A 20,381-nucleotide genomic window follows, 5' to 3' on the forward strand; every position below is an offset into this window, starting at 1 on the left:
GTCAGATTGTCCTTCGCCACCCTCTATCTAGTTCTCTGTGCCCCTCCCCCTCCCCCTAACTCTCCCCCTGTCCTCCCTCCCCCCACCCCTGGTAACCACCACACACTTGTCCATGTCTCTTAGTCTCATTTTTATGTTCCACCAATGTATGGAATCATGTATTTCTTGTTTTTTTCTGATTTACTTATTTCACTCCTTATAATGTTATCAAGATCCCACCATTTTGCTGTAAATGATCTGATGTCATCATTTCTTATGGCTGAGTAGTATTCCATAGTGTATATGTGCCACATCTTCTTTATCCAGTCTTCTATTGAAGGGCTTTTTGGTTGTTTCCATGTCTTGGCCACTGTGAACAGTGCTGCAATGAACATGGGGCTACATGTGTCTTCACGTATCAATGTTTCTGAGGTTTTGGGATATATACCCAGTAGAGGGATTGCTGGGTCATAAGGTAGTTCTATTTGCAGTTTTTTGAGGAACCACCATACTTTCCTCCATAATGGTTGTACTACTTTACAGTCCCACCAACAGTGAATGAGGGTTCCTTTTTCTCCACAGCCTCGATGAGAGTAGCTTTAAAAAGGATATTAAAAAGGGCAGTGTGGTCCTGCTTGGTTCGCTCAGTGGGTAGAGCACTGACCTGGCATATGGACATGCTGGGTTCGATTCTCAATCAGGGGACACAGGATAAGCAACCATTTGCTTCTCTCCCCTTTCCCATCTCCGTCTCTCCCCTCCTGCAGCCAGTGACTCCAGTCCATTTGAGCAACATTGAGGATAGCTCGGTCGGTCTAAGCATCAGACTAAGGCACTTAAAAACAGCTCTGTTGATTCAAGCATTGGCCCCAAACGGGGTTACTAGGTGGATCCTGGTCAGGGCACATGAGGGAGTCTGTCTATCTCCCTTCCTCTCACTTAAAAAATAAATTAAATTAAATAAAAAATAAAAAGGTCAATGTCATGAGCATGCAGATTTGGTTTTTTTTTAAAAAAACTTTGAGATATAATTGACATTAAATAAATTGCATATATTAAAACAATTTGGTAACTGATAAATTATGTGTACATTTTCGAAGCTATAACTGCTGTCAACAGAAAGATTCATCATACCAAAAAGTTCACTGTTGCCCTTCTATAATTTTCTTTTCCTTCTCCACTATCCTTAGGCAACCCCTCATCTACTATATGTCGCTATAGATTAATTTTTTAAAACAAGGGTACATTTGAGGACTAAGTCTTGAAAGCTAAATAGGATATTTTTAAGAAATTGATGGTAATTTCTAGAAGTTTAAAAAAATATTTAGAAAATTAAATTTAACAGGGTGATATTGATCAATAAGAGTACATAGGTTTCAGGTAAACATTTCTATAGCATTTGAACTGTTGATTATGTTGTATACCAGGGGTCCCCAAACTACAGCCTGCTGGCCGCATGCGGCCCCCTGAGGCCATTTATCCGGCCCCCGCCACACTTCCGGAAGAGGCACCTCTTTCATTGGTGGTCAGTGAGAGGAGCACATTGACCATCTCATTAGCCAAAAGCAGGCCCATAGTTCCCATTGAAATACTGGTCAGTTTGTTGATTTAAATTTACTTGTTCTTTATTTTAAATATTGTATTTGTTCCCGTTTTGTTTTTTTACTTTAAAATAAGATATATGCAGTGTGCATAGGGATTTGTTCATAGTTGTTTTTTTTATAGTCCGGCTCTCCAACTGTCTGAGGGACAGTGAACTGGCCCCCTGTTGTATACCCATCACCCAAAGTCAAATCTTTTTTCGTCACTGTTTATTTGTCCCTCTTTACTCCCTTCTCCCCACTTTCTCCCCTACATGCCCCTCCCCCTGGTAACCACTTCACTTTTATCTCTATCAATGAGTCTCAGTTTTATATCCCACCTGTGTGTGAAATCATATAGTTCTTAGCTTTTTCTGTTTAACTTATTTCACTCAGTATAATGTTCTTAAGGTTCGTCTTAGTTATTGGAAATGGCAGTATGTCATCCTTTCTTATGGCTGAGTAGTATTCTGTTGTATATATGTACCACATCTTTTATAAATGGAATTATAGTATAGTATAGACATGTGTTTCTGGCTTCCTTCACTCAGTGTAATTATTTTGAAATTCATCCATATTGTGTGTATTTATTAGTATGTTTCTTTTCATTGCTGAGTAGCATTTTATTGTATGAATATACCACAATTTGTATATCCATTTACCTAATGATGGACATTTAGATTGGTTCCCATGTTTGACTATTAGGGATGAAGTTGCCATGAACATTTATGTGTATGTCTTCATGCAGACAGTACAATACTTTCATTGGCCTTGGGTATATGCTTAGTAAAAATATGGTAGTAGTCACTAAGATACTGTCTTTTCCAAAATTATTTCTTTTGACATTCTTACAAATACTGTGTGAATGTTCCATTTGTTCCACATGATCTCCAGCATGTGGTATGAAGAGTCTTTTTAATTTTAGACAGTTCAATAGAGTGTGTAATGATACCTCATTATGGTTTTATTTTGAATTTTCTAATAACTAATGATGTTGAGCATCTTTTCATCTGTTTATTTGCCATCCGTCTATATTCTTAGTGTATTTAAAATTTTTTTTAATGTATTTATTGATTGACTTTAGAGAGAGGGAGAAGACGGGCGAGAGAGAGAAAGAGAGAGAGACATCAGTTTGTTCCATTTATTATGCATTTATTAGCGGATTCTTGTATGTGACCTGACCAGGCATTAAACCTATAACCTTGGAGTAACAGGATGATTCTCTAACTGAGCTACCCAGCCAGGTCTTTATTATTATGTATTTTAAAAATTGGATTGTCTGTTATTGTTTTTTAATAGTTCTATTTTTTTTTCCCCTCCAAAGTTAGAAGTGGGGAGGCAGTCAAATTCCCACCTGCGCCTGACTGGGATCCACCCAACATGCCCACCAGGGAGTGATGCTTTGCCCATCTGGGGCATTGCTCTGCTGCAGTTGGAGCCACTCTAGCACCTGAGGTAGAGGCCATGGAGCCGTCCTCAGCACCTGGGCCAACTTTGCTCCAATGGAGTCTTGGCTGCAAGAGGGGAAGAGAGATAGAGAGGAAGGAGAGGGGGAAGGGTGGAGAAGCAGATGGGCTCTTCTCCTGTGTGCCCTGGCTGAGAATCGAACCTGAGACTTCCACATGCTGGGCCGATGACGCTCTACCACTGAGACAAACGGCTGGGGCAATAGTTCTGTATCCTTTATGGCTAATTAAAGGCATCGCTTGTTGAGCTTAGTGAGCAAATCAGGCAGGTAAGGGTTGTAACAGAGACTGATGGAGGGTGTAAAGTTTGGGTGGTAATAAGAAGACCAGGAAGGGAATTGAGTAATACCAAATCAGTATTTATAATAAGTGGAGATTAAGGGGATTTAAGAGGGGTTATGTACTTCAATTCCTAGCTATATGTAGCCAATATTAAGCATTACTCTGAGAGGGTGCATGAAAGGAGATTACAACTAAGCAACAACCAATTGATACACAATATAAGAAGCAATTTTAAGAAATTCAGAGGTAGTTTTCTAACTTTTTAAGAGGTATTTTGTTAGCATAACTACTAATGATTCTTTTTTTTTTTTTTAATGTGAGAAGAGGGGAGATAGTGAGACAGACTCCCACATGCACCCTGACCATGATCTACCCGACAACTCCTGTCTTGTGCTCGAATCAATCAAGCTATTTTTAGCACCTGAGGCTGACACGCTTGGACCAACTGAGCTACCCTCAACATCTGGGGCCAACACTGGAACCAGTCAAGCCCCTGGCTGTGGGAAGAGAAGGGGGAGAGGGAGGAGGACAAAAGCAGATGGTTGCTTCTTTTATGTGCCCTGACTGGGAGTTGAACCCAGGACATCCACATGCTGGGCTGACATTCTATCCATTGAGCCTGCTGGCCAGGGCCATAATTCTTATGAATAATCAGCAACAGCATCAACATCAAATGAACATTTGTTATTGTGGGTTTACTATACTGTGTTAAAGGTACTTTATATGCATTTTCACATTTTATTCTCACCTCCAGGCTAGGATGTAAGTATAAGTACAATTCATATTATTCCCACCTTACAAACGAAGAATTTGAGGTTTTGTAGGGTTAAATAACATCTCAAGTGTTCACTCAACCAGGAAATGATGAAGCTGGGATTTGAGCTTTTCATAGTTTATAGTGCATTAGTTTATTGATTTCCCCATCCCACCCAGCCCCTAATAAAATAAAGAGTACTTTTGTTCTGAGTATTGCTAGAATAGCCTTTGTTCAGTTAGTGGCTCTCAAGTTTTATTTTGACCGTGCCTCACAATAAGAAATGCATTTTACATGGCAGCCCAGTTTACATTTGTCATATGTATACGTGTACATGCACTTGTGTGTGTGTGAATTTCATGAAACTATATTTGGTTTTACTATGTATATTAAAAGGGATTTTGTTATACTTTATTTTCTATTGGTCCTTCTCTTTTCTTCTCTTCTTTTACCACAATCCACTAATGGATTTCAATCCAGGTCAAGAAAACATTGATCTCTAAGCCAAGAGAGTTGTAAGCAAATACAGAGCATTGTATATATGTGAGAGAGGCACTAAAAGTGGGGAGGAAGAGGTATAAGTTATTATTTTGATACCTGAGTACTGACTATGTCTTATACAAAGTTGATTGCTAAAAACAAACAAAAAAGTTGCCTTTTTTGAAAGGTAGACTTGAGTGATGTATTTGGTTTTTGTTTTTAAAGCTCTCTGATCCTTCTGATCTACCAAGGAATGCCTTTAGGATTTTTACCATTCTTGTGGAATTCTTATGTATTGAGCATATTGATTATGCTTTGGAAACAGGACTTGCTGGTAAGTATATTTATTCGTGTTATAATTTGTATTAAATGCTTTTGATCCTGCTTGGTTAAACTATAAGCTTAATATTTTCTATATATTTAGCTCTCTGTGTTGGATTCAATTCAGTGCAATGAATAATGCTTTTAGACCTTTTGTAATGCAAGGATTTGTCAATGCTGGAAGCTTTGAAAGACAGGAGTTCTCTAATATTGCTTAACATCAAGCAGGACAGGGTGAGCTATATAAGTCACTACTGAATGTAGTACAGTGCTATAAATTATACAATGTCAAAGGAACAGAAAAGATGACAGTAATTTTGGTTGAGGCAATTGAGTAATGAAAGTAAAATATTCCAGAATAAGTCAGGAAAGGAACAGATTCATATCAGAATTTTTCATTTGCTTTTGGTCTTTTGGATTTAGTGGTGTAAATAAGATAGTAATGACTTCTTCCCTAAATTCTAGTTATATTAATCCAGTTGCCTCCTTGACCTCTTCACCTGTTCAGTGTGCATCTCAAATTTAACATATCCCAAATGAAACTCTTACCTTGTTCCTCTCCCTTTCTTCCCCTTGCCTTTACAAGACATGACTATTTACCAATTGTTCAAGTGCCAAACTGAGGAGTTGCCATAATTCTTACTTTTCACCAACGCCTGATATACACTTCTAAACATAACTCAAATTTATCTACTTTTCTCCATTTCCACTGATGTCAGTCTAATTTAAACACCATCTCTGTCTGCTTCTAACTGGTCTCTGTATTCATTCTTCCTTTTTAAGTCACTGGCTCTTTTTCTTGTTTAAAACCCTTGTGTGGCTTCCTGTTACTCTTGGGGGAAAACAACAACAAACTTAAGAAGCATGGTTTTTTTTATCTGGTTTCCTCATAGTACTCCCTCATCTCAGTGTATTTCCCTCCACCACCTTTGCCATTTTGCCCTTCATTCTTTCTCTTCCCTCAGGCTCTAGGCACTTGGTGTGTCCCAAGCCCCCAAATCTAGCTTCAGCTTTTCTCATACCTGGCTTTTCAACTTTCTTATCTCAACAAAGATGTTACCTTCTCAGAGAAGCCTTTGCTGATCATCCTAGCTATAGTATCCTCCCCTCCCAGCCTCGTTACTGATGATTTCATCATTGGATCAACTTTTTTCATAGCACTATCACAATGAAATTTTCATCTGTTAATGTATGCCTCCATTGACCAGAATTCATTTATACAGCACATACTTAAGTCTATACTCCTGCACTCATGAAGCTTACATTCTTGTAGAAAAGGTAGACAAATGACTACAAAGAAAAATAAAATTGTGTAAGGGATAGACAAGGAGTAGTAATAGTGAGGGGTGATAGGGCATTCAGGTACAGAGAGCAGAAAGGCTGGTGAGAGAAGGCCTCTCTGAGAAGAGCTAAATGAAGTCAAGGAGTAAACTGAATATTTAGAGAAAGCATTTTAGTAGAGAGAACAGCCTATAAGCTCTTGTGGGTAGGACTCTGTGTCTTATTCACCATTATAGTTTAGCATGTAGAAAATACAGCAGACACTCAAAAAATATTTATTGGTGTATATGATATTCTATAAAGCTTCTAACATTGAAGCAAAATTACCTATAATTTAGTAACCTTGTGGTTTATTGTTACCCCCATTTTTATATATACAATAGTTGTCCTCATGATACAGGTAAACATTTGTATCCTGCTTTTTCTGTTTATTTGTTTCTTAATTACAGCTGACCCTTGACATCAAATATTTAACATTTACCTTTTGCAGATGACTTTAAAATGTGGCTATTTGTATTGGGATAATAATACCTCAAAGATGCAAAGATTTAAAAAGATAATGAAAAAAAAGTAACATGAATTAGAATCCATATATGTAGTATAAAGGATTTGTTGTTTAGCTAGAATGGTAATCTAGCAACTTCATTTTAATAACAGAACTCACAATTTGGAAGGGCTTAGACAATTTTCTGGTAGGATAAGAACATCCCTTGTATTCTTCAGTATTTTCCATGTATCTTTTGATATTTAGTGTTTCTAGTGATTGTGTAAAATTCTGTCTTAAGGCCCTGGCCAGTTGGCTCAGTGGTAGAGCGTCGGCCTGGCATGCGGAAGTCCCGGGTTCGATTCCCGGCCAGGGCACACAGGAGAAGCGCCCATCTGCTTCTCCACCCCTCCCCCTCTCCTTCCTCTCTGTCTCTCTCTTCCCCTCCCGCAGCCGAGGCTCCATTGGAGCAAGGATGGCCCGGGCGCTGGGGATGGCTCCTTGGCCTCTGCCCCAGGCGCTGGAGTGGCTCTTGTCGCAACAGAGCAATACCCCGGAGGGGCAGAGCATCACCCCCTGGTGGGCGTGCCGGGTGGATCCCGGGCGCATGCGGGAGTCTGTCTGACTGTCTCTCCCCATTTCCAGCTTCAGAAAAGTACAAAAAAAAAAAAAAATTCTGTCTTAAGTGTATATTATGAAGTTACCCATACCTATTATTAGACATATTGAATCTTTTCAGCAGTTTAGTAATATAAATAATGAACATTGCAGAGCTTAATGTATTTTCTTATTTTGAATTATTTTTATTTGATAAAATCCCAAAAGTGAAATAACCAGATCAAAATGTCACAAATTTTTTAAATTTCTATACATATAAACTGTTTTTCTAAAGGCTTTTTTCCCTACTAATTTACACTGCTACTGGCAGGTATGACTGTACTGATTTTTCCGAACACCATTGAATATTATTTTTAAAATTTTAATAACTTAGTGGCTAAGAATATGTATACATAGTGCCTTAATTTTCATGTCTTTAATTAATAATAGCAAGGATTAATATTTTCTACATGTGTATTGACATTACTTTTTTCTCTTGTAAGTTTATGTTGGAGCCTTTAGTTTTCATACCAATGGGTAATTTTGTCTTTTATGGGAAAATAAAACACCTCTGATTTTCATTTTTAAAACTTTGAAAAAATAACATCATTCTATAAAGAACTCTTGGTATTAATTTTTCATTTTCTTATTTGCTGCAAATATTTTTCCTAACCCCATATGCATTTTAATTTTAGCTAGAAATATAAGTACCTAGGGTTATAAGGACATTAGATTTTTTAATCTTTTACTCTTTTACAAAAAAAGAGAATTGAAATTCAAAACAGTCAGCTGCCATGTTGGGGGCCAGAATATGGAATGGCTTGAATACCATACTGAAAATTAAGAATTTAATCTATAGACAGTGAGGAGAAGAAATACTTTTGAGGCTGTAGTAGAGAACATGGAGAATGAAATGAGTAAGTTTAAATATATTGCTAGGCATAAATATAAAGAGATTTGAACTAGGAAGGTATTAAGAATATTATTTTAACTGTTATCAGAGATATCAAGGCCTGGCTATAAGAAAAACCGTAGCCTGACCTGTAGTAACACAGTGGATAAAGCATGGACCTGGAACGCTTAGGTCACCGGTTTGAAACCCCAGGCTTACCTGGTTAAGGCACATATAGGAATTGATGCTTCCTGCTCCTCCCTTACCTTCTCTCTCCCCACCCTTCCTCTAAAATGAATAATTAAATAAATTTTAAAACACAAAAGACAAAGAAAAATGGTACAAGTGTGTTCATGGCTCAAATGAATCGTTGGGTACAAGAGGGGGAAAAAGTATAGTTTAAGATGATTTAATTTTTTGGTTTATCTCAGCAAATAATGAAGAATAAATAGATGGTGAAAATTTATGCATAAAAACTTCGGATGAATTTTATTACATTATTAACAAGTTTAATTTTACTCTTCAGTTCAAAAATTAATTGTTGATTTATTAAAACAGCAGTTACTTTTATTCATGTTGTCTGTATAAAACCATATTCATTTTTCTGTTGCCAAGATGAACTTCTTAAAGTATGATTCTAACATATGCATGCCTTCCAATTTAGGTATTTCTTCTTCAGATTCTCGGAACGCAAATCTCTATTTTTTGGATGTTGTGCAGCAGGCCAATACTATTTTTCATCTTTTTGACAAGCAGTTTAATGACCACCTTATGCCACTAATAAGGTTAGTCAAATTTTCATTGGTATTTCAATAAATATTAAAATATTCTATGTATCTTTTTGTTAAATATTGAAAGTAATACATGTTCATAATAACATCAAACAGGACAGGAAAGTGTGAAATAAAAAGGTCCCTCTTCCTTCTGTTGTATTAATTATGGTTTATTTGAAAAGACTAAATCTGTCATAAACCTGTATCTGATATAAAAGAGGACCTCTGGCTTGTACCAACTTATACAGACATACAACACATTTTATGAGATTAATAGGATAGGTTTTGATGAAGCATTAAGTAAGTTTGGTTTATATCTCCCTAGCAGTTAAATGAATTGAAAAAAAAATTTTTTTTCATTGATTTGGGAGAGAGAGAAAGAAGGGGGTTGGGGAGAGAGAGAAGCATCAACTTGTTGTACCACTTAGTTGTTCCACTTAGTTGTGCACTCATTGGTTGCTTCTCATATGTGCCCTGACAGGGGATCGAACCCGCTACCTCAACATGCTGGACGACACTCTATCCACTGAGTCACCCGGCCAGGGCCAATTATATGAACTTTTAAAGCACATGAGGATTAAATAAAGTAGTGTATGTGTTAACATGCTTTATAAAATTGTCTGTGCAATACTATTAAAGAGAAAAAATATTCGTGTAAGAGTTAAAATTCTAGATATTTTGCTATAAACATTGATATTCCAAGAAATTAGTCCAAACAATCTCAAAGATAAAGATAACTTGTGATCTCTAAATCATACTTTGAAAGGAAATTTACTTTTTAAAGAGCTATAATGCCACATAGCACAGAATTTACATAACTATTAGGGAAGGATACAATAATATTCCTTATTATTTTAAGTGTTTTTGACAATTAGGTAGCATTCAGAAGGCAAGTATGACTGTCAAGGTTTTTTTGTTTTGTTTTTTTAGTGCAATAAAGCTAAATACAATTATTAGTCTCTAAATTTTAATTAGGGTAATTTGCTATGTTTTTAAGACTGGTGATATTCTGTGACTTTTCTTACTGTTATAATAGATATTTAAACCATAGGGAAACCAAATATTGTAATTGCAAATTCCAAAATCACATTTTTGTGTTCTTAGGGGATGTCTTCTCAGAGATGAAAGTAACAAATCTAAATCTTCCATTTCTTTATTAACTGGTTAAGTTTTCCTAGTGTGACTGTTATAACAAATACTAAATACAGTTGAGCCTTGAACAATGCGTGAGCTAGGGGTGCCAAAAGCCCCTTTCCCACCCCTGCTGTCGAAAATCCATGTATAACTTTTGACTCCTCAAACACTTAACTGTACTAATAGCCTGCTGTTGCTTGGAAGCCTTACTGATAAGATAAATAGATTAAAACATATTTTGTATGTTTTATGTATTATATGCTGTATTCTTACATTGAAGTTAACTAGAGAAAAGAAAATGTTATTAAGAAAATCTTAGGGAAGAGAAAATACATAGGCAGTACTTACTGAAAAAAAAATCCAGGTATTAGTGGACCCACACAGTTCAAACCCATGTTTTTCAAGGTCAGCTATAATTACTTTACTACTTACGTGTTTTTTGGGCTTGTGAGCATATTAAAATAATGTGAGTGTGTATGTATGTATAGATGTAAGTGGCAGTCTATGAATAAGATAAACTTAAGACTTGTAAGGCTACTAATTTGATTTTTTTCTTTAAACCTTTAATAGCTCTTCTCCTAAGTTATCTGAATGCCTTCAGAAGAAAAAAGAAATAATTGAACAAATGGAGATGAAATTGGATACTGGAATTGATAGGCAAGTTGTTAGTTTTACTTTTTCTTAACATTTTTAAAAATTACAAAAACACCATTACAGCAGCATAAAAAGTTTTCAGAAAAGAACAAATTCTTTTTTTTTTTTTTTTTCTAAAGTGAGAAGTGAGAAGGCTGAGAGACAGACTTTGCCCTACTGGGATCCACCTGGCATGCCCACTAGGGGGCAATGCTCTGCCCATCTGGGCCATTGCTTCTTTGCAATTAGAGCCATTCTAGCAACTGAGGTGGAAGCCTTAGAACCATCCTCAGTGCCTGGGCCAACTTTGCTCCAATGGAGCCTTGTCTATGGGAAGGGAAGAGAGAGATAGAGAGAAAAGAGAGGAGGAAGTGTGGAGAAGCAGATGGGCGCTTCTCCTGTGTGCCCTGGTCGAGATTCTAATCCGGGATGTGTACACTCTGAGCTGACATCTACCACTTAGCCAACCAACCAGGGCCCAAAGTCTACCTTAATTTCACCATCCTGCTATTTGACTTTTATTTTTACATGTTAATTTCATCCATATGAGAATGTTATTTTTATTGGATCTTTAAGCTTATTATTTCTGGATGTCAGTATGTTTAGATTTACTTTTAAACCAGATTCAGTTAAAATCTTTTTTTGTATCCTACCTACTTCTACATGCAAGCTCTCTCTCACTTTCCAAACTTCTTAAAAATGGTATGTAAGAGAGTTTTATTCTCATTTAGAATTTTCAGGCTTATATATGAAATTCTTTAAATAAATATATAGATGAATTTTCTAAAGGTAAATTCCATTAAAGGAATGCAAACTCTACATTAAAAATATTTTTGAAATGTTTATTTTAGTTAATTTCCTATTCATAGTATATAGAGCAATGGGTCTCTCTTTTTTTTTTCTTTTGAGATGAAAGTGGGCATATATTTATTGATGATTATAATAGCTACCATGTATCAAGCATTTGTTATTTGCCAGGAACATTGAGAGGATCTTTGCCTGTATTATTTCATTTACTAGGTAGGAAATAACTTTCCATTTTACAGATGAGGAAATGATGGCTTAAAGAGATTAAGTAATTTGCTCAGGATCACTCAGTTGATGTTGGTAGAGCTGGGACTCAAACTCTAAATAGGTTTGGGCAGATCATTTTTATTTACTGTAATTCTGTTCCTTTTTCCTTTACTCATGAAAGCATATTTGAATGCAGGTTGGTTACCATGCTGTTATAAAGAAAACCTGGAATCCACTGTATTTCATAGAAAAGTAAATAATACTTACTTTATTAGTAGTAACAGACTTGCAACTCATTTCTGAATTATCTTCTCACTAAGATCAGAAACTACCATAGAGTATGTGATAATACGGAAAAATAAAATTGAAGAATAAAACTGAAAAAATAAAGATGTTACAGAATTAATTACTGAGACCAGTTTACTGAAGAATTAAATGTTTAGAAGAATTCTAAGAACTAGTCTCTCCCTTAGTTTTTAGTCAGACCACATGAGATTATATCTACACAAAAACTCTTTTACTAAAATTATAATGTATATGTATATATTATATGCATTATAATTATTATTTCAAGAAAGTGTGTTTTTCTAGCCTAAATCCCTCATAATTAAGTTTTTTTTTTTTTTTGGTCTTGCTTTGCCTCAGAATATGTGAAAATCATATTTTGGGGGATTAGGAAGTTGAATATGTTAAGCCTTCAAAAGTAAAGGAAATGCAGATATCCTACTTGTCTTTTTAATATATATTAAGTAATTTCTTTTCAGCTTTCCATGTAAGCCTTAGCCTCAGAGTCTTTGCTTTAGTTATCTAGTTGAAGGCACAGTGGTCTGTGGTGTTCTCTTGAATGTGAACTTCTAATTCTCCTTTATCCATGTATGGTGAGGCCAAGAGGTGAGCTCAGCAGTCACTTGCATCCCCACTGATATTTTCAGAACAGTATCCATCTGCTGTTAGGCCAGATGCCTTTTGCTTTGAAACTCACATCATCTTCCCTTTCTTCTTGATGTCTCTCACTCGTTTATGTCAGTTTCTTAAATTTACAGAGGATTTAGGCATCTGTCTCACAATTTTTCTTTAAACCTTAAGTCTTAGGTTATTTCTATGTCTGTGACACATCATTTTCTTCATCATCTCCACTTTGGTTACCTACTTTCATATCCTGATAGACCTTGTTACCATTGGTAACAAAAAATCTTGAACCTGAATATTCCACTCAGTGTTCACAATCTTATTCTTCCAACTACATAGACCTGCTTTCTGACCTCAGCAGAACTCTAGCCCTTAATATGATACCTTCATCGTTTGCTATTCTTTTCCTAGCTTTACTTTAATCATTACTGTACTTAGTATGCTTGGTCCATCCTTGAATTACTTTCATAATTACCCTAAAATTTATTGTCTTTAACCATACATCTTAAAGATCCTACCTTCTGGATCATTACAGTCTTTTATTCCATAACCTGGTGGCCGATTACTACTGGGACTATGATGAAACTCAGACATTTTTGGTGCTGTTGTAAACCCCTACTCTTCATTTCTCCGCTGGGTCTTCAGTATCACTTGTCTCCAGACTCCTGCTTGTTTGTCTTCAGACTATCAAACTCAAGCTCTTCTAAACTTGAGCTGTTCTTCTTCAACCCTCTATTTTTCCCCTTCCCTAAGCATTCTTTATATGTAGTTGTCAAGGAAATAAAGTAGTGACAGCTTCTAAGATTTTTAAGATTTAAATGAAATATTAGGCAAATGAATCTTTACTCTGTTTCCAGCAGGAAGCTAATAAAACTAAGAGTTCTTTGATATCAAACCTGGATTTTATTTTTTCTAAAATCTAAAGTCTACCCATAGTAAAATAGTTTTATGATGATATTGAAGAAATTTTAATTTAATTTAAAATAAATAATATAAATTAAATGGACCAAATAACATGCTATGCTTAATTCTCTAGGACATTAAATTGTATGATTGGACAAATGAAGCATATCTTGGCTGCGGAACAAAAGAAAACAGATTTTAAGCCAGAAGATGAAAACAATGTTTTGATTCAGTATACTAATGTGAGTAAAATGATTCAATAGGCTCATAAAACTATCTGCTTTCTTACTACTACTGTGAACATTTTCATTAGTGTATTTTACCATAATCTTAATTTTTTTCTTTTATACTTAGAGATTAATGAGAAACGATATGTATTTTCTCCTTAACTAACATAATACACATTTCTATGTAATAAGTGTAGAAAAAATTTTACAGGCCTGTGTTAAAGTCTGTGCTTATGTAAGAAAACAAGTGGAGAAGATTAAAAATTCCATGGATGGAAAGAATGTGGATACAGTGTTGATGGAACTTGGAGTACGTTTCCATCGACTTATTTATGAGCATCTTCAACAATATTCCTACAGTTGTATGGGTGGCATGTTAGCAATTTGTGATGTAGCTGAATATAGGAAGTGTGCCAAAGACTTCAAGGTATGTATTCACAAATATCAAATTTATAAATAGGCACAAGAACATAAGTCAGATCATTTAAAATCTGTACTGAATTGCCATTTATGAAAAGTTTATAACTTCTATCGATACTGTAATGATCAAGAACATTTTCAAACTGAAAAAGTATTATTCTAATCATATTTCCAATATTAACACATTTTTGCTTTATGCTTTATTTTAGACAAAGCCATATTTCTACTCCCCAGTTTATATGACATGTTGACTTCTGTCACTAATGCTGTATCTGTCACACATCAGCAAAATATATTCTTTCTTCATGCACAGCTCTCTGAAATCACTTTTTCTTAAGGCTTAAATTATTTAGGAAAAGTGCTAAATTAATGATAACTAGTTCTGGTACACAAAAATATAAATTATTGTTACTACTGAAAAGAAAATTGACAAAATATGTTTCTTTTCAGAAATATTATAGCCAAATTTCTGTAACAATTGAAATATATGAATTTTAACACTTCAGGAGCTTTTTAAAAATCTGATCTATTAAACTCTCCCATATTAGTAAGTCTTGACTAAGTATATATGTGAGATGAATTTAGAAACCAATTGTAAATCTAGAAATTGTTTCAATGTTTTTTTCTTCTTTTATTTCAATTTAGATTCCACTGGTATTACAGCTTTTTGATACTCTGCATGCACTTTGCAATCTTCTGGTAGTTGCCCCAGATAATTTAAAGCAAGTCTGCTCAGGAGAACAACTTGCCAATCTGGACAAGAACATTCTGCACTCCTTTGTACAACTTCGTGCTGATTATAGATCTGCCCGCCTTGCTCGACATTTCAGCTGAGGTTGAATTTATAAGGGAAACGTTGTACTTCAGCAGGCCCTGGTTGAGAGAAAGCACAGGAGATTTCTTATGACATAGCCAACACTTTATGGAATAGTGACTGTTTAGAAAAACAGCAGCCATACTTACCTTTGAGATTTTTTTTTTTAATGTGGACACTACTAGCCATATTTTGTTTTTTTCCCTTAACATTGATTTTTAATACCATTTTTGAACATGTAAGTTTCAAATTCTGTGAAACTACATGTCCTTGTTTTCATCCTTGAAAATCTTGGTGTCAGAGGCAAATGAGATATTATCAGTGTTTCAGTTCATATTCCTTAACATTTGCCATTGGGAAATTTTACCATCTGTTTTGTCAATATGACTTTTTCAGCACTGGTAATTGTTAATCAAGTTACTTTAAGTATTCCTGGAGAACTTTTAGCTTTTTTCAAAAGGTTAACAATTGAGCATAATTTCTGTAAATGGTTGATTGGATTTTTCTGAAGTACAGCTATAATGCTATTTCAAGAAAAAATGTTATACATTAAACTGAAATGATGAAATGTTTATGTAGTATTAGGAATGGACCGGAATATATATGCTTTCTGGGTTAAAAAAAAACAAAAAAAACACAAAGTTTAGTATTTATTATTTGGTAAACAGATTTTAAGTCAATGCTAGCAAGAAATTAATAAAACTACCTTATTTTATATTTCATTTAAGATAAGGTGGAGGACCTTAAGGCCCATATTTGGTCACTATTTTACGATTATAAGGAAAGAAAAAAAGTGAGGTATAGTCTAAATGGTGCATATGAGAAAATAGACAATGCTTAGCAACAATGCAATCCTTTAATATGTCTATCTTAATGCTAAACTGGAATAAGATGGATGGCTCTCTAGTCTTCTCTTTTAAGAGGAATTGGAAATTGATAGATAACATATATTCTAAGTCTGGAGATGATGGGTTTTGCAAAGTTAGTTGCTTTTCAAATTTATAGTTTGTCATCTTTTCAAAAGCATTTCTGAAGTAGTTACTACTGAATGTAGTTAATTCAATTGGCTTACTATAGTGACATAATAAATCACTTACAAAATTTTAAACTTCAAGTAGACATTTAGAAAGGCCATTCTATATATTTGCTCTATGAGAATGCATTCTTAACTATATGTAGCATTTCGGCTTTCATTGTGTTGTTCATAGCCTAATAGGAACAGATAAACTTTAATGTTCAACTCATTCTTGGCATTTTTTTCCTCTTAACATAGGCTTTCTACCCTAATTTAGTAAACTACTTTTCTCGAGAATGTTTCTGAATGGTCATCCACTTTACCAAAACTTTCAGATCTAAAGCTAGCTACTGTTGACTGTATTTTCTTCATTTTCTGGTTAGCCCAGTGTTATTAAGGTAAGCAAGAAAAATGAAGTATGCCAACTTTTATTAAAGCATTTACGGAAATAGTGGCAGCTTTAGTAGGCTGTTTAGTTTTCTATTCTTTAGTCAAGGGAGAGCCAGGACAGGTTTTGGATACTAGACACATGCTTGTACTACTGCCATTTTAGAAAGCTCTGATGTGAATTCAGATTATACTTCTGTTATTTAAAGCCAACAATTTTGAAACAGTAGTTTTACTGGCCATTTGAACTCTTTGTATACAGTGTCAATTTGTAAAAAAAAAAGGGGGGGGGATGGATCTCAAATAAAACATGAGAGAACATTTTAAGACTTCCAACTAGAAGTGCTTCACATTATTTTGTTTGGATTAATTTTTTAAATGTACAGCATATACTTGTTGCATAGATATCTTGTTAATTATCATCTCCATGCTTGAGTTCTGTGCAATATTTTCCATTATGTCCATTGACAGGGCAGTGACAAAGGAAACTCCTAAGTGAATACTTAATTTAGAAGTGTTAACATTAATGCTCAATAAACAAATTCCCTGCAGTTGTTTTTTTATTTCACTTTATTTTTACATTTAAGGACAATTATACTGGATTTTATAAATTATTTTTTATTTAAATTTTTAAGATGTTCCTTTTTTTCATAGCATAGATCTTCTTACTTTCTTTTTTAGCAGAAAAATACTTAGCTGCATAACCAAGATTAGAAATTTCACCTAAACAAATTATCTAAGAAAAAAATTTTTGTTGTATAAAGCAACATATATTCTTTGTATTCCAGTTTTTCAAATATTTTTGATATTCATAGTCACTAAAAAATTTTGCCCAAAGTTTATGTCTCAGAAGAGATGATTAATAAGTAAAATGTTTTTCCTATATACATGGTAAATTTTTAGGTAGCAGTAATGGGCCTTTGCCGTCATTTGAACAAAGATAATCTTTGCAGTTGTGTGCAGCTCCACATGAGCTAACAAGCAATATTTAGGTAATGTTTTGAAGTTGCTATTATACTCTAAAACACTGAAAATTATTTTTCTAAAACTTGATTATATTATATTGGCATAAAATGGTACTGAAGGGAAATACAAAACAGATTTAATAAGGAAGTCTAGCTACTGTGAGTTATAATATTAAAAAAAGACAACCAGAATAGATAAATGGTCCTTAAGAAGAATTATAAAATAACAGCTGCATGGATCTTTAGACGAGTTGGCTGTCTGACTAGTCCTAGACACTTAACTGGCCTCACTTTATGAGCATCACCATGGTCATAAGGCTCTAGCTCCTTCCCTGTTTCCAAAAGAGCTGCTAAGTTGGTTAATTTAAGGCATATTTTAGGCCATTTTCTTTTCATCTTAAATATTTCACTGTTTGAATATCAACCTTCTGGCTCTTAGTGAAATAATTGAATGATTAGTCAGTAGATTGATTCAAAGTAGGGAATGTACTGCTTCCTTAAATTGCCTTTTTCTCATCTGTGATGTTGAATAATTACAAGTATCCTGATAAAGAGATTTTGGTTACTGAAATGCCACAAAACACCTTACTGTGGTCCTGTTTATGTGGCAGTGCCTGATGCATGCTGGAACTGTATGTGAGACTAAGTAAGGTTCACACAATGCTTAATTTGTTACTTAAAAAGCTCACATCTAGAAGTTTAACTTTTTTTAATGCAAAAATATTCTGCGTATTACCAATATATTGCCCATTGACTCAGAAGTGGGAGATATTTTCTGGTACCATACTGAGCTCTGACTTCTAATGGAGAATTTGATCACAAACATTCTGTACTTTCATCCACTTAACTTAATTGTATTCAGTTCCTGTACTACTACTTTCTGCTTGGGAAAGTCTGTCCTGAAATACATGTGTACTTTAGAGGAAAAGACCAGTGCATGTTGTTAGAGTAAATAATTCCACATAAAATAAAAAGAGCAATTTAAAAATTTTGATGCATAATAAAAGATAATTATAGCTATATTTATTGACTTAGGTGCCATGCACTATGCTAAGTTAAGCCCTGTGCTTATATTATCTCTTGATTCCAAATCAGACCTAGGCTTTGGATACTGTTACACCCCATTATATTACTATATTATATTACTATTATAAAAGGTTAAGTTGAAACCCCTTTCTTGCTCACTCAATGTTCTATACACTGTTCTCCTTATGTAACTTTAAATAGATCATTTTTAAATAGGCTCATTAGTTTTGTTTGATCTAATTTTCTTTAAATGTTTAATTCTCATTGTAGTGTTTAGATTTTTTAATATGTCCAATGTGTGGTCATACTTTTTTTTTTAATTTTTAAAATTTTATTTATTGAAATTAGAGAGAGACCAAATCATTGATCTGTTCCCGTATGTGCCCTGACCAGGAATTGAACCAGCAAACTCTGTGCTTGGGAGTGATACTAAACAACCAAGCAATCCGGCCATGTTAGTTTTTAAATGGCTGATGCTGGAGTGAAAACTGTAAAAGAAAATGTACTCAGTTTATTAACATTAGTATATGTGCTGCTGAAGCGAGCACTCAGTTTATTAACATTAGATAGCCATTTTTGTCAAACATGCACGTTTAATCTTTTTAAAAGTTGCCTTAACTCTTTTATTCCTACCACTAACCAACCCTCTCTTTTTCTAAATTTAGGGGAGAAACAACCCCTCAAGTTTAAATGAGAGAGAAATATGATAAATTAGGGAGTAAGAATTTTAATTGGTGATTTGGAGCAGCTAGGCTGATAACCCTGGGCTTAACAAGATTGATAGTTTTAAACTAGGTTCTGAATATTTTAACACTATTATTAGAGAGTAACAGTAAATTTCAGTTCTTGTGATTAATATCTCTTTTGGAGGGAGAGAAAGTAATTAACCACACTTGCTCATTTTCTGAGTGGTTTGGAAGAGTACAGTCTGTCTCACCATACAAAGCCAGTTTAAATATGAATATATCATATCAAACTCCAAACAGCAAACAGCTTCAGGGGAAAGTTATTTATTCAGAAGGCACAGATTTGTGCTGGACAGCAGTGATGCATTACAAATATATAATTATTTGCACTAATATTTGAGCAGGTGGAATGGATTAGAACATGGTCAACATTATGCTGCTGATAACATGTATTTTTTATATTAATATGTACTGTGCAACATGTATTAAAACTGTCAATAATTCATTTTAGCCAAGATACTAATATTTATATTGCTGTATTGAAGAGACAGTATCCAACTGAGCCACTTTTAATTTAAAAGTCCAAAACTGGAATTAAGTTTACTTTCAAAAACCACTTAAATTACTTTATAATCACTGGAAGGTCTGTAAAGCCTAGAATTATCAGTGACTAGTGATGTAACAAGAAGAAGTATGGAAGGTTAAGAACAGGAGTAGAAATCTGGAATTAGTTTCATTCATTGTTCAGATGAGTGACTTCCTATTGTTTTCACTATTGGCAATGTTAAAAGAAGGAAAATGTCTTATCCCTTCCAGAGTATCTTCATATTAATAAACGAAGTCTGAAGATTGGATGGAACCAACTCCAAGGAATAAATCTCTAGTGGTGGACTTTCAAATTTTTTAGGTTAAACTTGCAGAGGTTGAAAACATTGATGCTCCTGTTATCTTAAAAAGGCAGGTGCTTTGAGTCAGGCCATCTCTTTTTACCTGCCTATCATTTTCCTATTCATACTATGGGTAAATTTGGTTCCTTTGAATTTTGGTGTTTTGTTAGGGCAGTTCTATCAAACCTGCAGCCTTTAGCTATAGAGAATATTATCCAAACAGAATCTGGAAAATGCTGACCTAAAGAAAACTGAAACTACCTCTAAGTATATTGTTTGCAAATGCTTTGTGCTATTTAGAGGATTCACATGAAATTATGTGAACTTACTTTATAAGGAATAAATGCTAAGTGCCTCTATATTAGGATTCTCCAGTGGGATGTATTTTTAATTTTTGCCACACGAGGGAGATGTTATTTTTATAGGAATACCTACATTTTTGTTTGATTTTAAAAATAGAACTCACATAGCT

General features: G+C 34.4%; 1 protein-coding gene and 1 non-coding gene across 2 annotated transcripts in view; both read left to right on the top strand.

The window, feature by feature from the left end:
- The window catches only part of EXOC5 (exocyst complex component 5), a 46,507-nt gene extending 29,611 nt beyond the window's left edge, over positions 1-16,896 (top strand). Inside the window, exons 13-18 of the mRNA XM_066343019.1 lie at positions 4,767-4,875; positions 8,781-8,901; positions 10,594-10,680; positions 13,616-13,724; positions 13,921-14,136; positions 14,775-16,896. Of these exons, the coding sequence (XP_066199116.1) occupies positions 4,767-4,875; positions 8,781-8,901; positions 10,594-10,680; positions 13,616-13,724; positions 13,921-14,136; positions 14,775-14,963 (831 nt within the window). The 3' untranslated portion in view covers positions 14,964-16,896. The remainder of the gene's footprint in view (positions 1-4,766; positions 4,876-8,780; positions 8,902-10,593; positions 10,681-13,615; positions 13,725-13,920; positions 14,137-14,774) is intronic.
- Positions 6,929-7,004, top strand: TRNAA-GGC (transfer RNA alanine (anticodon GGC)). The gene has a single exon. It is a non-coding gene; the product is annotated as a tRNA-Ala (tRNA).
- Positions 16,897-20,381: the final 3,485 nt, after the last annotated feature.

The sequence above is a fragment of the Saccopteryx leptura genome, chromosome 6 (genome assembly GCF_036850995.1).
Source record: "Saccopteryx leptura isolate mSacLep1 chromosome 6, mSacLep1_pri_phased_curated, whole genome shotgun sequence".
Taxonomy (NCBI): Eukaryota; Metazoa; Chordata; class Mammalia; order Chiroptera; family Emballonuridae; genus Saccopteryx; species Saccopteryx leptura.